The sequence below is a fragment of the Ambystoma mexicanum genome, chromosome 14 (genome assembly GCF_040938575.1).
Source record: "Ambystoma mexicanum isolate Mex_15411 chromosome 14, UKY_AmexF1_1, whole genome shotgun sequence".
NCBI classification, from domain to species: domain Eukaryota; kingdom Metazoa; phylum Chordata; class Amphibia; order Caudata; family Ambystomatidae; genus Ambystoma; species Ambystoma mexicanum.
In genome coordinates, this window is record NC_090940.1 from 167,965,061 (window position 1) to 167,981,637 (window position 16,577).

Below are 16,577 nucleotides of genomic sequence, written 5' to 3' on the forward strand. Positions count from 1 at the left end.
TTGAAGGCATTTGAAGTTGGCTGGGAGGCAGCTTTGGAGTGTGATTTTGTAGTTGTCCAGCCATGTTTCTGTGATGAAAAGGAGGTCAATGCCGTTGTCATTGAGGTCAAAGATCTCTGTTGAGTGTCTTGACATGGATCTTGCGTTTAATAGATTGCAATGGAGTTTAGAGGTGTGGTTTGGTCTTTGTTGTTGGGGTTCGTCTTCTGATCAGTGTTGGGGTTTCCTCCTTTAAGGTCGATCTCTATTTGAGGTGCTGGTATAGGTGCGTCTCTGTCGTCGTCTGTCGTCAAAGAGTTCTTCTAGGTTCAGTCTTAGGCTTTTGTTTTCCTCCGGTTCTTCTTCCAAAAATTGTGGGTGTCGAGTGGAAGTTGCTCTTGTTTTGGTGATGTAGGGTGTTATTGGGTCGATTATGTTTTTGTTATTTTTAACGTTGTCTGATCTTCTTCTGCTTGGTTGTGTCTAGTTGTCTGCTGTTGCTGATTCTCGCATTGAGTTGGTTCGTTCTGGTGACTGGTTGTTTGCGAGGTATGGAGTTAAGTAGAGGGATTTTTCTCTTCTCTCAGCGTGGGTTCAAGTGTCGCTCCTGTGATTTGGAGTGCTTTCTGCAGTTGCGTGTCTTTTATTGCTGTTCCAGTGTGTTTGTTCTTTCTTTACTTTTTCTTCCACTCGGTACAGGTTGTTTGCATGGCATTTTGGGTCGAGGGCTGTTTTGGTCTTCATTTGTTTTGGTTTGGTCTGGCGGTCTTGTGGTGTAGAACTGGGTGAGGAGAATTGTCCGCTATAAGTTTGGGTACTGTCTGTTGGTGGTCAGCAGCCTGTATTGCGGACTTGTTTAGTCAGTGTTTTGAGTAAGGTAGAGGAAATTAGTTAGTATTGTATTGTTGGGTTTACGTTAGCTGCCCTTAATATGATTCTCCATGGATGAGGTTCACTGCAGTGAGCTGGCTATGTGGGGTTGGGAGGTTAGCTATTTGCTATACAAGTGAATTCATGATTTCAATGCTAACAGCTAGATTTGAGAGCCTCGGACGGTGGGAAAAGGGCCACGGCCAGTCGGTGGAAAGATTTTAATCTGAAACACAGGTGATGAATTACAGTTCTAAGCACAGCTAAATTCGAGAGTTCTCTATAGTGAGAGAGTGGCCTATATCTAACAGGTGAGAGAGTACAATTCTAAAAACAATGAGAGTCCTGTATAGCGGGAGAGAGGCCTATGCCTAACAGGTGTAAGATTACAGTTCTAAACACACCTAAATATGAGAGTCCTGTATAGTGGGAGAGGGGCCTATACCCAACAGGTGCAAGATTACAGTTCTAAACACAGCTACATTTGAGAGTCCTGTATAGTGGGGGAGAGGCCTATATCTAACAGGTGAGAGTGCAATTCTAAACAATGTGAAAATAATGTCGTGAACCATGCATACAAACCGGTAATATGAAAAGGTGTATACATTTTGTTTTGTGGTGTAAAAGGTTACGTTTAACTAACCAATACGCTTACATAAAAATAAATAAAAGATATGATTAAGTGAATGGAAATTATGTATGTTACATTTATCAATCAAAAGAATATTCTTACATCTAGTTTAACTATGTCAAATGTAACACAATGCCAGTTTGTGATCTTAAATACATTTGATTTCCAGAATGAATGCATTTCTATGGTTAAAATTTCCATGACTTTGAAAAATCATTTTACGCTAAAAACATGCCAGACTATTTTCAGGCAATATGAGTATTTTGATTATGAATACTTTCTATTCCCGTCTCGACCCATGCCCGCAACCTAGGCCTTCATATTGACTCCTCTCTCTCCTTCTCCACCCACATCTCTTTAACCTCTCGTTCCTGTTGGCACCACCGTTTCAACATCTGCAAGATGCGCCCTCCCTCACCTTTCACGCTTCTAAACTCCTAATCTCCTCCCTTATTTTCTCCCATCTCTTCTACTGCTCCTCTCTTCTCTTTGGCCTTCCTATCTCTCACCTGACTCCCCTAAAATCCATCTACCACTCCTCTATCCGTACTCTGTCTCCTCGGCCCTCAAGACTATTTCTACATCACTCTCTCAACTCGGCTGTCTCCCATTCCACTCACAATTGAAATTTCAATTCCTCTGCCTTGTCTACAAATCTCTCCATTACCTCACCCCCCTATCTTTCCTCCCTCCTCTCAGTCTACTCTCCTTCCCGTCCTCTTCGCTCAGCTGACCAATACCTTCTCACTGTACCTCCAGCCCCTTGTGCCTCCTCACGCTTCCGCTCCTTCCAACTACTGGCCCCCCTCCACTGGAACTCCCTTCCTCTCCCTATCCGTTCCTCCACCACCTACCCATCTTCCCGCTCCTCCCTGAAAGCCCTTCTTCTCCACTCCCCCGATTCTCCTTCCCTACCTCTCCCCCCCATACCCTTCCCCCTTCCCCCTCCCTCCCTCCCCATCCTCCCGATGACCATACTGGATGGTGACCTTAGGGCGTTAAGACCTCTGGGATCTTCCCCCTCCCCTTTTCCCTCTCCCCCCCACCTCCCTCGAGCAAATTGTTCTGTATACTGTAGCACTGGTTTGTTTCAAGTTTGTAAATATGCTTCTGTCTTTTTTGTACTGTTATAATGTAAAGCGCTTTGGAGTAAAGCACTATATAAACAAACATAATTAACAATTCACTACAGAGTTTTTATAACCTAGGTTTTGATATGGACAATAAAACATTGCACAACACCACACAATTAAATTCTCTTCGAAATACAAAAGCTACTCCTCGATGCATGTAAACAGGAAGTGTGGCCCCACCCTACGCAAATGCACATAAGCCATCCTCCATACTGCCAAACACAGACTGGGCAGAGTTTTATTCTAGCATGCACAAAGAGCAAGTGGTATCTATTTAGCACTTTGAGAACAAATTGCCATCACATACACAAAGCCCTCCAGCAGACATTTGTATGAGGGGTGGAGTTATTATCGGGAGACCCTTTCTCAGCCTTCATGCCAAAAATGTATTGAATTCCCCCAGGACTGCACACATTTCTGTCAATTTCAACAAAGTTTCTATTACCTTGGTGGTATCCAGTTTACCATGATGCAGTTCCAAGACATTCAGCGCAGCTTCGAGATTTGCTTGAGGCTCTTCCAGCTTCATCATGATTGGCCCGAGGCAGTGAACATCTGGTGGGGACAGGTACATCCGAAGCAAGGAGAGATATACCTGTACAAAGTAGACAGGGGGAAATATCAAGTCACTAGTCTCCCGACATTTCTACGATCAGCATTCTTAATGTCTCATTTTTGCTAGGAGATTGTGGGTCAGAATATCCCCCATTCCAATCTTAATGGGCCTTATACTGTGCATGGTTACCACGTGCATGGTCTCTTGGCACTCTGGCGGGTCTGCAAAAGAAGGATTGTGGGATTTGTTAGTGGCATTGAGAGGGAGAAAAGCATGAGATCTTTGATGTACTGTGGCGGCTTTAGTTCAGAGAAAACGGTCACTGAGCATTGGTGCGTTTTCGATCGGTAGCCGTCATGTGGTGTTGAGGTGTGATTGTGTGTGGTTTGTTTTCATGTCGGGTGTTGTTAAATGTGTGCGGTTTGTGGTGTGGTAGAGGAGTGGTTGTGTTTAGTTCAGAGTTTGATGGTGCATATGCAGAAAGGTGAGTTTTTAGTATGGTTTGTTAGTGGCAATATATTTTCTACATCCAACAATCCCTACAAAAGCGATACATTTCCCAGCCCTAACAGTTCAGACAAGTGCAAAGCCTTTCAGCAATGAAACAGCCTTTGCACCTTCAGGATTTCAAACGTGTATTGTTCGTTTTGATCCTTTTCCATTTAATACAGCCATACATTACTGCAGAGCATGAATGTTTTTACAAAGTAGGTATTGTGATTGCAGTGATAAAACTTTGAGAAATTGAATATTATGATTATTATGATAATTGTTAGGTATTTTTGTAAGGCCAGTCTGGGGCAAGACTTTAGAAAACCTGCTCTTAGTGAACAGGGTTACACCCCTTGGGTTTAGCCTGAAATACACAAAGGTTTTGTAGCAATGGCTGAGCAGCCAGGCTTCGTCTAGAGGGGATGGGGGCTGTAGTGAGGCACACAGAACTCATAGCATTCACTTAGTTTAAGGAAAAACATACAAACTAGCGGTTATTTTACACAGCTGCAAAGGCAGCCTGCGACAAAAGTCCACAAAAAGTAATGCAAAAAGGTACACTGCCACCGTCCTGTCAGATGAACTTGGAACAGTAACTCAAAGTTACTGGAAAAGCGAGAAAAGGAAGACCATGTTTCCCCTCAATGCTCCTCTTAAGGTGGGGTGTACTGATTAAACAAAATAAAATACAGGTGGGACAAAAAGTGTCCTGCTGCCCTGGCAACATGGGTTAACACAGGTAAGATAAAAAGGGAAACTAAAGGAGCTCACAGAAACACTGCACAGAAAGTGCTGTGTGCTGCAATAATAAAATGAGATGCCAGAAAAAGATAGAGGAAAGTATAACTATTAAAAAGTACTGAAAAGAGGTAAAAAGGGTTCCCGTGGTCAGAGCAAAAGAATGAGTGATTGTGGAAAAAGGTTCCCACTCACTTAGGAGAATCAGTCCAAAAATCCAATAGTCCTCCATAAATGTTGGGGGAATCACAAAATGGGGAGAATTTCACTAAAAAAGGAAAATCAACTGAACCGTAATTATTTTCAGATACTAGGAGACTCATCTTTCGCCGTCTATTCCGCCTCATAGGGTTCTGACATTTTTTCTCTTTGATTTTCAATGGATCTGCAAGAGATTCACTAGAAAAATATTATAAATGACAATGTATTCATCAAAATGTTGCTTTATGCATTCTATATTGAATTTCCTATTGATTATGAGAGACCCAAAATCGAGAATGCTAGTTTAAAATAAACATCAAGGCTCTAAAACATTATGAACAAATGATCAACATTAGAACCTATATATTTGATGTTGAAAATAAAACAGTCAATTCATGGAACTAGAACATAATCCAGAATTTGGATCAAAACTCTTTATGCATTAGCCCCTTAAGTATTACAACCCCTAAGGGTGTTGTGAAACAGAATATTTGGTAGAGAAGCGTACTCTCGAGCATAGATTGAGAAGAAAATCCCTGCAGTGCCACACTGTCGGCCTATAAGCTAGCCATGAAAGTCTACGAAGATATTATTTTTAAGGCTATGCATGTTAACTTGGTGGTCAGTCATAATTTCGAGAAAAAAAAATTCGAAAGACAATGTCGAAAAAATAATATCAAAAAAAAAATATAGAATTTTTTTTTTATTATATATTTATTTTGGGGTCCGGGAATAAAATAAATGGGTAAAACAAAAACAAATTTTAAAAAGGGAGGTTGCGGGGGGAACCCCCCATTTCGAATAAAAAAAGTAATTAAAAAAAAATTTGACTTTTTTTTTCGATATTTTTTTTTCTATATTTTGACTTTCGCAATTTTTGTTTTCGAAATTATCACTATAAACCTGTTACTTTAATGAGAGAATTGCAGCAGCAAAATCAGATTCCAGGGAACGTTTTTCCATCCTTTGTGAATTTGAAGGAAAATCCAATAATAAATCCAGTATAGAAGTTACTAATAATTGGTCTCAAAGCATCAGGATGAATTTGCTAGAAAAATCTCTGGTCACCAAGATGCTATTAAGAATCGTCGATTACTGCTTGGGAATTCTTCTCTGACACATACACCATCTGATTCAGGAATATCTTCTAATACACAGTAATTATTCTCTTTTAAGGAACTGAGAATGAGGTGTATGATATCATTCAAAATATGAAACCTGCTAATTGTAAAGGTGTTGTTTTTCCGGCTTCTTTTTTTAAAGATTCTCTTGAACCCTCAATACCATGGGTTACTGTTAGGGAGATGTATCATTGTTATGCTTCATCCCCTCTCCTCGTGAGACCTCCTGCACTTTTTGCTGGACTACGGGACCTTTTTCGTTAAACCTGAATGAGTGGAGCCTTTTCCCACTCATTCGTTCTTATGGGGTCTTTCTTGTGGAACTCTATTCTTTGTATTGTACTTATCCTATGGAGTCTATTTTCCTCCATAGACTCTTAAAGACATCTGTATTTTACTATTGCAGCACACAGCTCCTTACGGGCAGTGTTGTTGGGGCCCCTTAGGGTCCTCTTTTGAGATTCTTTTCTTTATCCTTGAGTAACTACAGTTCTTAAGGATAGAGGGATACTTAGTATCTCTCCTAAAACATTGTAGTCTGAGAGATTGGCACATTGGCACACACCACCTTGTGTGAAGTGCCAAAGGGATACCTAGTATCCGCCTTCTCTCTGCTCATGTGACTTTTTAGTCACATAGACAATCTCCTAGTTATGGCTTGTGGCAGTGTACGTGTCCTACCAACTATTGTGTGATTTTTCATCCGCAGGCTATGTCCATAGCCCCGGTAGTGCACAATAGCGGAGTGGCAGTCTTGCAGTCTACTCCCACCACCCAGTCTTTTCTCCAGTTCTATTGTTGGAGGTGTGTTTCCCGTTACACCCAACACTACAAAGCCTCACTCCGCAGAGCGGACGCGGAGTGGCGGTGAGTGGCAGTCTTGCAGTCTACTCCCACCACCCAGTCTTTTCTCCAGTTCTATTGTTGGAGGTGTGTTTCCTGTTACACCCAACACTACAAAGCCTCACTTACTCCGCGGAGCGGACGCGGAGTGGCGGTGAGTGGCAGTCTTGCAGTCTACTCCCACCACCCAGTCTTTTCTCCAGTTCTATAGTTGGAGGTGTGTTTCCTGTTACACCCAACACTACAAAGCCTCACTTACTCCGCGGAGCGGACGCGGAGTGGCGGTGAGTGGCAGTCTATCAGTCATGCCAGGCAAGACGGGCTTGGCTGCCCTTTCGCCATCTACGCTACAGCCTTTGGATCCAGAAGATTCTACAGGCCGCTGTTTGAGAAGTAATGCAAAGTCGTTGTCTAAAAACACAATTATAACCCCTACACAAACTTCCAACCATCCTTCCCTTAATTCCTACTGAAACAACAGATGACCGGCATATCCACCTGAGTCCAGGTCTCAACCTACCACCACACCTGGGAAAAGGACACTACAAAGGTCACGGAGCCAACGTTCATGTCCCCTGCAAAAAAGACACTGAAAAGCTTTTTCATTTCTTCAACAATAAACATTTACCACACCAATGCGAAGCTGACTTACCTGTGGAAAAGGCCACAGCCCCGGCTGCCCGCGGCATTGAGCCTCCTCCGATCTCCGTGCCTGTTGCAACCGCCGTACCCCTGCAGGCCGGCCTGACACTTCCCGGAGCTCTGCGGCATCCCGAGGGGGGGCCACGTTGAGTCCTCCGACCGTGCCGAGAGGCCTTCCATCGGGGCGCGTGTCAGCTATTTCAGCTGCTGCCGGCGCTCAGCGGCCTCTCGGAGGGGGGACCGCTTCGAGTCCCGTGCCCGCGCCACCTGGTGCTCTCCCAGTGCAAGACGGGTCAATCCCTGCTGCGGCCGCAGCTCTGCGGTCTCCCGGAGGTGAGGCGGCGTTGAGCGGGCAGGCGGCTCCGCAGCAGGCGAGACCCGACCTAAGGCCGGGGGAACTGGAGGAGGCCACCTCGGTGAGTGATACACCTGTTCCCCCTTCGGGGAAGAGAGAGGTCCTGGTGCCCGATCCCTTCGGGAGGCACCAGCTCGAGGAGAGAGAGCAAGGGCGCCAGAGCGGGCTGGGAGCTGTATGCGTGACTCCCGCTCCTCCAAGTGAAAGTAAAACAATAGCCGCGCCACCTGCTGCCGCAGTTCCGGCAACAGCAACAATCCATGGCGAAAATCCTACCAATTTGCCACCCGACAATCTGAACCAAGATAAAAGTGTGACGACTCCATCAAGTCAACTATCGCCCCAGGAAACCGGGGCAATACTACCTGAGAATACAAAAAAAAAGAGAACTCGGCCCGTTGACGACCTTACCAAGAAAAACCCTGCTCACGACCCAACAACTAAACAAGTGAAATCTTCGAGCTCTGTCAAATCCTCATTTCAACAGGCCAACCTTACCAAAATGCCCCGTGCGGGCCCGAAAGGCACAAGAAAGGGCTTCAAAAAACCTCAACGCCCTCTGAAATTACTATCAGACTTTTTCCACAAGCACTCTAAAGCCATTCAAGAGAAGTGCAAAGAACTGACAGACGCGGAAATCCTCGAGGCAGCAGACGCAATTAAACCACCCCGTAAGCATCGCAGGCTGATACAAGCCCAACGAAAATCTTCTCTTCCTCTTGCAAAAGAAGATAATAGGCCAGTTTACAACATAGACACGTCAAAATGGCACTTTTCAGGCCAAGTTACTTCAATAATTCCACAAATAATGTCAGAAGAGTCGGGGGCCCAGTACCTCCAAAACCCGGCTTTACCATCAACACCCATCCACACACCATCTACGCCAAGTGCTAACATCGTAAAGGTGTCAATCTCTGCTCCTATCCGGGTTCCTTAACAAACCCCTACCATCACCGACCACGGAGCACAGAACCAACCACAGACTCACAGTCAAGAACAACTTGAGGTAGAGAGACCTACATCTCTTTCAAATAGTTCGACCTCACCGAAGCAAGTCGGCCCTACCATAATCATTTCTACTCAACCTTTGCCACAAGACTTGTCGCTCGACTGCGACTCAATACATCGACCAAGTGACAGTATCAACTACAAAGAACAGGCACTTGAGCCCTCGTCAGTCGCCAGGAGAGTCTCATAGACCCAACCCACAAGCCCTGGAAAAGGACATTGGAAGCAAGCACCCTGCAAAATCTAAAAACAGACTCCAGTTTGAGAAAACCTTCCTTCTACTCAAACTTAGACAACTACAATAATCAAAGAAGACACTCTTCAGATCATCACCCTAGAAGGCTATCATCTGTAACTATGCCAATTACACGCCCACCATCTCTGACAAGAGATAGACCAGCCCCGCACTGCTATACAACTTCGAACGACTCACAGCCAAAAAAGCTTGACACATGCACTCTGATGTCAGCACTATCGATAGCACTTAACCCATTTGTCAAGTTGTACGAAACAATTGGAGATACGATGAGACCATACATCGATTCAGACGTCAATGCTAAATAAATTAACCTTTCTGGAGGGCTACATTACGGCTCTAGAAGCAAAGATTATTGCGGCTGAGAACAAATCAACCCAAGAACCAACTATGCTTCTACCTCAAAAATCGGCTCCGCCCATGTGTCTTACTTCCCAAGACAAACCACTAACAAACTCAGAAGGTACACAAACCCTTCCATTTATTGATCGAACTGTTCCATCAACTCTTTCGACAGAAAAAATCAGGTCGCCCAAAGGAGTGAAAGAAGCAAACCTTAAACGAAAAGGAACCGCATTACTAGAACCAATTTTCCATCAACCAGAACCAGTTAGTTCTAAAGCCTTAGCTGCTCAAAAAAGCTCCACAAACTCACCTAAACTGAAAGGGAAAGCAAAAGACACACGGGAGGCAAATAAGGTCGAGCGCGAGACAGCTAATCAATCCCCTAGAGGGGTTGAAGCTTTTCTAAACAATGAGGACATGATGAACATTACTCAACACATCTCAGACTTAACAACAACTTCTAACCTGGACCTGCAAGAAACCTCTGACTCCACCATAACTCTTGCACACTCACAAGGAACCTCTAATAAAGAGATAGAGGCCACAGAATCCCCTTTCCTCACTCTCGAAGAACGAAGACAGCGAGTGATTACGACCAGCCACAACTTAAAAGACCACCTATCCGGACAGTCCCCGGCAGCGCCTAGAACTAACCCTCAAAAACAAGAGAGAAAAACGCGACAATCATCCTCATTGGCAGCCATCGAGACGGGCCCATAGACTACATAGCATCCCTCATACTTACCGGCCAAAAGCCCAGCAAAAGAAATCTCCATCAAGAGCCCTCACAAAAGAAGTCCCGAGGACGACCTATAAAACTAAAACTGCTAAATACCATACGAAGCCTCAAATACGATGGATACTAAAACTAGAGCAGATTCCTGGGAACCACGATGAAGTGACATTAAATAGAAGAGCAGTCATTGACTTATTCAGTTACATCCCGAAACTCCACTCAGTGAAATCTGCCAACCTCCAGATTGCCGACCCAAGCCACCCAGGTTCTAGGGTGATCTCACACCTATATATAGCGTCACAAACAACAAACAACGTCCTAAAATCTGCCCTTGAGGACCTGCTAATAATGGGCTACGACCTCACCGAATCGTCGAGAGAAATTAAAACACGCAACCATCGAGAAAATAAAGATTCTCAGGAGTACACAAAAGTAACTGACCATCCACGATCTTTACGCCAAAAACTTTGCTCTCCATTGAAAAAATCAATCAATACTACCGCACTGGACCGAAAAACGAGTACCAGCAAAGCGGCCCAGAATCAAGAAATTACTCGGTCTGCTAAAGGTTCTGATAACCTAAACCCAATGCTCAAGATAACAAAAGCTTCCGAGACGCTCGCCAGACCCAAACATCTAAAAGAAGACCGAAAGCTTCAAAGAATAGTCCAGAACGAGTCCCGCCTTGCGGCAGCAACTCCACCCCCAAGCTCGTCTCTGCACTCCCTTTGGGCGTGGCTGCCGAAAGCCTTGAAGTCAAACCAACAAAAATAGCCATTCGAGAAAAAGATCCACAGCAACGCATCCGACAGTCGGAACCCGAACGGTCAAGACCAAATAAAAATGTGTTCATGGAACACACAAGGTTTTCTTCACTTAACAGCACCGGGTTCCACAAACTTAACTGATTACGATATTATCTGTTTACAAGAGACATGGCTTCTTCACTCTCCAGTCCTTGATGGCTACGAGATTCATACAGTGTTGGCCAAGAAGGGGCCTTTAGGCCGCCCAACAGCGGGTCTTCTGATTGCAATCCGAAGTGGACGAGGCCTAATCGATTCACAAAAACTAAAGGAAAACCATTTCATGCTGATGGTAAAGCTAAACTGGGTAACAAGAGATGGAAAATCGAACAAAATACTGACGAAGACATTAATAGCCGTCACTATTTACTGGAACCCTGCTACCATTGAATGCGCCAAATTTATCAGCATAATTGAACAAGAGTTGGATTGGGTGCAAGTAACACATCAACCAGATCACAAAGTTTTATGTGGAGACCTCAATATCACCTGCCAATCCTCTGTTGATGCAAAGGGGTCTAAATTGAAAAAACCACCAACTGACCAGAGGTCAATTAAATGGCAAAATCTTATGAAGTCCAGATCTTTCGACAACTTGGACCAAGTTTTCTCTGACCCAAACAGACTACCAACCTGGGAAAGAGCGAAATCGAATTCCACAATTGATCATATCTTTGTATCACGCTCTTTATTACTGCACATCAATTCTTTTAAAGTGATCAAAACAAGGGAAAGCGATCATAACCTCCTTGAAACTACTTGGTCTTCAAATTCACTGTCTAACCACACCATGAGCGCAGATATCGAAGTTACCACGCAAGGAACAAGACTCAGGATAACTGAAAAGGCAATAACCACTATAACAGCACTATACAAAGACTGCAGCAATCAATCTCCTAGGACGGATGTGGACTACACACCACTATTGACCACCTTTAGATTCCCGCAAAGAAAAAAGAAGACAACTACATCAGACCAAAATCATACTTATGACAAATTGATCGCCGAAAAAAAGAGAGCTGAGAAAAATAAAAAGACAAGCTCGGAAACTTGATTTGCCACAGTCCTCCGTCATCATCAAAGCCGCTGTCAAAACCTTCAAATCTTGGCTAAGGGGCCATCGCCACAAGCTCTATTAACAAGATGCAGAAGATATCCTTAAGGCTATTACTGGCAACCATGCCAGAGACTTTTGGTCCCTGCTTCATTCAACAACGCCAGGCGCCCGGCCATGTCAATTAAATGGAATTGGCCAATCCGCATGGGAAGCTCACTTCAGAACCCTCTTTAAGAGTACCATAACCGTAGCTCCTACGACGGATAACAACGATACTCCTTGGATCTGTTTGGACTACATTGAAGATATCACAACTTTAATCAAATAGTTAAAACCATCACGTGCTCCTGGCCCTGATGGCATCACGAATCCCGACTTGAAATCAAAGTCTGGTCACCTCTCCTGAGCCAAATCTTCAGACGCTGTTCTGCCACAAAATCCATCCCACCATCGTGGACATGCGCAAATGTAGTGCCTATCTACAAAAAGGGAAACCGATCAGACCCAGTCAGCTATCGCCCCATCGCCCTCCTCGACCCAATAGGTAAGTTGTTTGGGTCTCTACTCCTAAAACACTTCACCACTTGGGCCAATGAAGCTCTGTGCCAAGACGAACTACAAACTGGCTTTAAAAAGAACTTGGGGACAAACGCCAACATCTTAATACTGAGCGCGCTCAAAAGCAAAATCTTGGAGGGACGTCCTCGTCTATTCCTCGCCTTTGTCGACCTTACACAGGCATTCGACAAAGTGGATCGCGATAGATTGTGGCAGAAACTCGACCTACGGAAGTGTCCTCCCGACATACTCTACCCAATCAGAGCTCTCTACTCCAATACTTCCATGCGGGTACGCCTCAACCAACAAGGAGCTCTAACAGAGGAAATAACTACGGCCAGAGGTGTTAAACAGGGCTGCCCTCTGGCCCCAGCACTGTTTTGGTCTTATTTAGGTGACTTTCAAGAAACTGAAAAAGTGGTCCGAGCTTTCCCCCCTAAACTCGGAGGAGATCAGATTAGTCGTCTTCTCTATGCTGACGACCTAATCCTTTTGGGTTAACACCCCAATAGGCCTACAACGCCAACTCACAAACCTATAACAATACATGATGGCAAATAACTTGGAAATCAACGAATCAAAAACAAAGATGATGGTTATGGAGAAATTTTCAAAAAAGAAAGCCACATTACCTCTAAAACTAGGCTCGACCACCATCGAGAAAGTCTCCAGCTTTAAATATCTTGGAGTTATCCTAGACAGCTCCCTCAGAGAAAAAGCGATGCAAGAGGCCTTGTACGCAAAAACTACCAAATTGGCCACACAAGGAAAAGCAATTGACATCAAATTTGGCAGATTCTCAATCATCCCTGTACGAGACTTCTACAAAAAGAAAGTCATACCATCCTTGACATATGGCGTCGACGCATTGCCGAACCTCCCCCCAGAACTGTGGCCAAAACTAGAAGCTACTTTCTGGAGATCAGTCCTTGGTCTCCCAAAAACAACTCCGATAACACTAATCAGACGCAAACTTACTTTGTCATCTCTAAAATCAACTACTGACTGCAACAGTGTTTTGTTGTACCGGAAATGCATACAGAAAGACGCCCCATACGCTTAACTGATAAGCGAAGAAATTCTGATTGGACAGCCAAATGCCCCTTTCTGTAAATGGCTGAGCGAGATCGCAGAGGGGTGCGTGCTGGAACTGGATAAAAGTTGAGGCTCCTGGAGTGAAAAACAAGTTGACAACAGGAAGCTGAAGTAACCGAAGAAGACGATGACCAGAGACACCTGCAGACCCTTTGCAACACTGAAGCGACCACTGCTGTCCTGACCCTGTTTTCTATGTGACAGAGGAACTCCGAATAGGGAGACTCCTTTCCTTTGACTGCTGGGAACAACCAGTCCCAAGACTAACTTCGATTTGAGCCATCTCCCGAGGTCCTGTGAGTTTCCAGAGCTGCGTAACCCTAATACCAGGAGACTTGCTGTCCATTTCGAGTGCCTCGTTGTGGAAAGGCCAAATCCATCCAAATCTTTTCTGAGCCCCCCAGGACACTCCAAAGATCCAATCCAACTCACCCAGACCCACTCATTAGAGTGTGGGACTGCAGGAAGTAAAGATGATTGACTGGCGACTTGCGTCCTTTGTTGGTGCTGCAGAAAAGGCGCCAAAACCGCATAGTGACCAGAGAAGTTCCTCCTGGCTGAAAGCAAAATCTCCATTATGTCATCAGGGAGGTGCCAATCCTTATATATTTTAACCTCTAACAAACCATGCGTGAAGGTTGAGTGTTTTGACCTCACGATGGAGAACCCGTCCCTGCTCTCACGAGAGAAGGTCCTCTCCTTGCGAAAGATGCATTGGAGGGCAGATGGAGATGTCCAGAAGATCCAGGTGTCACGATTGCCCATGGAGTGTGTGGGACAGATGGGCGGGATGGAAGAAGGACTAAGCATTCCACACGTTCATCCGGAACAAGAAGTAACGCACTAGTCTTTCACTGGGACACCGGCAGGCTATAATTGACATCCAGGTGAGGCAACCGGTGCGTTGCAACTCTAGAGCATTCTAACGCTTGTGTTTCGAAACAGCGCTCCGGTTTAGTGTTTTGGAACTTTGCTTTCCCTTGTTTCCACTCCTGTTCTTCCCGTTGCAGTCCTCCCTTCCCTCTCCGTGTCTGCTGCTTTGCTCTTCCTCTCCGCACTTGGTGCGGCTGCTTCTGTCCTTTGTGTTTCCCCAAGCACACACGGCAATTCCTACGTTGCCTGCTTATCAGCGTGTCTGCCTTGCTGCTGTGTGTTTCTCACGGCTCCTACTCTATACTTCCGCGCCCTCCACGGCTGTATCTTTTACGCCAGCCCTCTAGTGTTTACTTAACTGTGAGCTACGTCTTTCCCTCTGGATCCTACTCTGCCCATTCTACTTTGGCCATCCATTACTGGAATTCATAGCACCCAAGTGCATGCTGGAGCCTGTAGTCCATTCTAAGGAACTTGGATTCAAGAAGGATTACCTTAAGACCTACACTACATCAACAACAGTCACCTCTACAAGATCTTCCCTGTTTTATTTTAGCCAAAGCTTTTCCCTGTTTTGGGGTGGGCTCCCTGGAGTCCCAGCTGCCGGGCAGATCGCCTTACAGGCAAAGTGGCCTCCAGGGGAGCCCGTCCCTATCTCTTCAAAAAGAAGGGCAAGACTGTAGAAAAGAACACTACCAGCGCGTGGAGAGAATGGACTGTGGAGACCTCCTCCGACGAGCCATCAGAATTCAACACAGAAACCGCAGGTGAGGAGTGGGCTAGTGATAAGGGTACAGTAACCAGTGCAAAACCATCAGAGTCTGAGACCAGGTACCACATTCTCTTGGCCCAATCCAGGGCAATTAGGAAATTTCCAGAACTTTCGCAACCTCCTGATCACGTGAGGAATGACGGGGACTGGAGGAAACGCATACAGCAGTGGAAACTCCCAGTCCACTATGAACGCGTCTCCCAGAGATCATCTTGGGGTAAATTCCCAGGAGCAGAACAGTTTGCACTTCCGATTGACAGGTCACGAACAGGTCAACTTGAGGGGTGAAGATCGCTTGAAGGACTTCGTGAGCTAGTTCCCACTAATGGGAGACTGTGCTCTGCCTGCTCAAAGCTTCCGCCGCTGTGTTCTCCTCTCCAGCTAGGTGAACTGTCAGGGAGATTCCTTCTTAAATTGCCCAGAACCAGAACTGCATTGCCTCTCTGCACAGTGGTAGTGACCCTACACCTCCTCTCTTGTTGAGGTAGTACATGGCCACTGTGTTGTCCATCATCATCAGGACATTCTTTCCCTGTACAGGGGGCAGAAACGCCTTCAACGCGAGTCTAATCGTCCTCAGCTCCAAAAGGTTGATGTGTAGTTTGGACTTTGATGCAGACCAACGACTGTCAGATAGTTGGGGTGGGCTCCCCACCCCATGAGTGAGGCATTCCTAACTACTGTTATCTCCGGCCATGGTTGTCAAAAAGGTTCTCCCTTCAGAATATTGCCCTTGCAAGCCCACCATAGGAGATGATGTGCGACCCTGCTTGGAACGTAAAGGAGGTCTGTCATCTTGCTCAGGAATTGAGACCACTTTGTCCTAAAAGTCCATTTTCAGACGAGGCTGTGGCACCAGGAAAATGCAGGATGCCATGAGGCCGAGCAACCTCAAAAAGTCAAAGGCCGGAGACCACCAGGGGGCGCAGACGATATGGCCTCCTGAGCATACGTCTTCCCTGAAGCTCACAACGGAATGGCGGCACGTTCTCAGCTAACTCCGCCTGTTAAAAAAAAATAAGCAGGCTGGTGAAGAGGGGAAGCGGGTGGCACCTCGTGAGTCGCTTCCTGGACAGAATCAGTGAGCAATTCCCCCTGAACGCAGCACAGACAGGTGCTTACCCCTAAGGCCAGCCACAGCTCTTGCTGGTTCCTGAGCAAGAACACAGACCCGCCCCAGTGCTTAGCACGGCAGATCGGAAGGGAGAGACAGCAGTGCTTAAAAGAGTGGAGGAGGAATAAAGCGCCAGACGGACACAGCGAGGGAAAAATGAAAACATGCATATCGCCCTGTCATCGTGCCTCCAGCACCCATAGGCAGGCATCGCCCAGAGAGACCTCGGGAGCTGCATCCTAAGAGGTCAGTGCCCAGGAAATGAATTGGGGGGGAAAAGATGCATTGCCCCTTGGAAAGCGAGCGCTTGCCTTGAGCGGCAAGCAACACCCAGTTTAGCAAGGCTCCCGGCTCTCGGGGCCCGGTCGCCATTCCCCCGCTCCACAACAATCAACT

At 45.8% G+C, this 16,577-nt stretch overlaps 1 protein-coding gene across 2 annotated transcripts in view; it reads right to left on the minus strand.

Annotated features, from left to right (window-relative positions):
* VPS39 (VPS39 subunit of HOPS complex) overlaps positions 1-16,577 on the minus strand; it is a 682,603-nt gene that overhangs the window by 179,711 nt on the left and 486,315 nt on the right. For both annotated transcript variants that reach the window (XM_069638818.1, XM_069638817.1), the window contains exon 22: positions 3,059-3,208. In XM_069638818.1, coding sequence (XP_069494919.1) covers positions 3,059-3,208 — 150 coding nt within the window. The remainder of the gene's footprint in view (positions 1-3,058; positions 3,209-16,577) is intronic.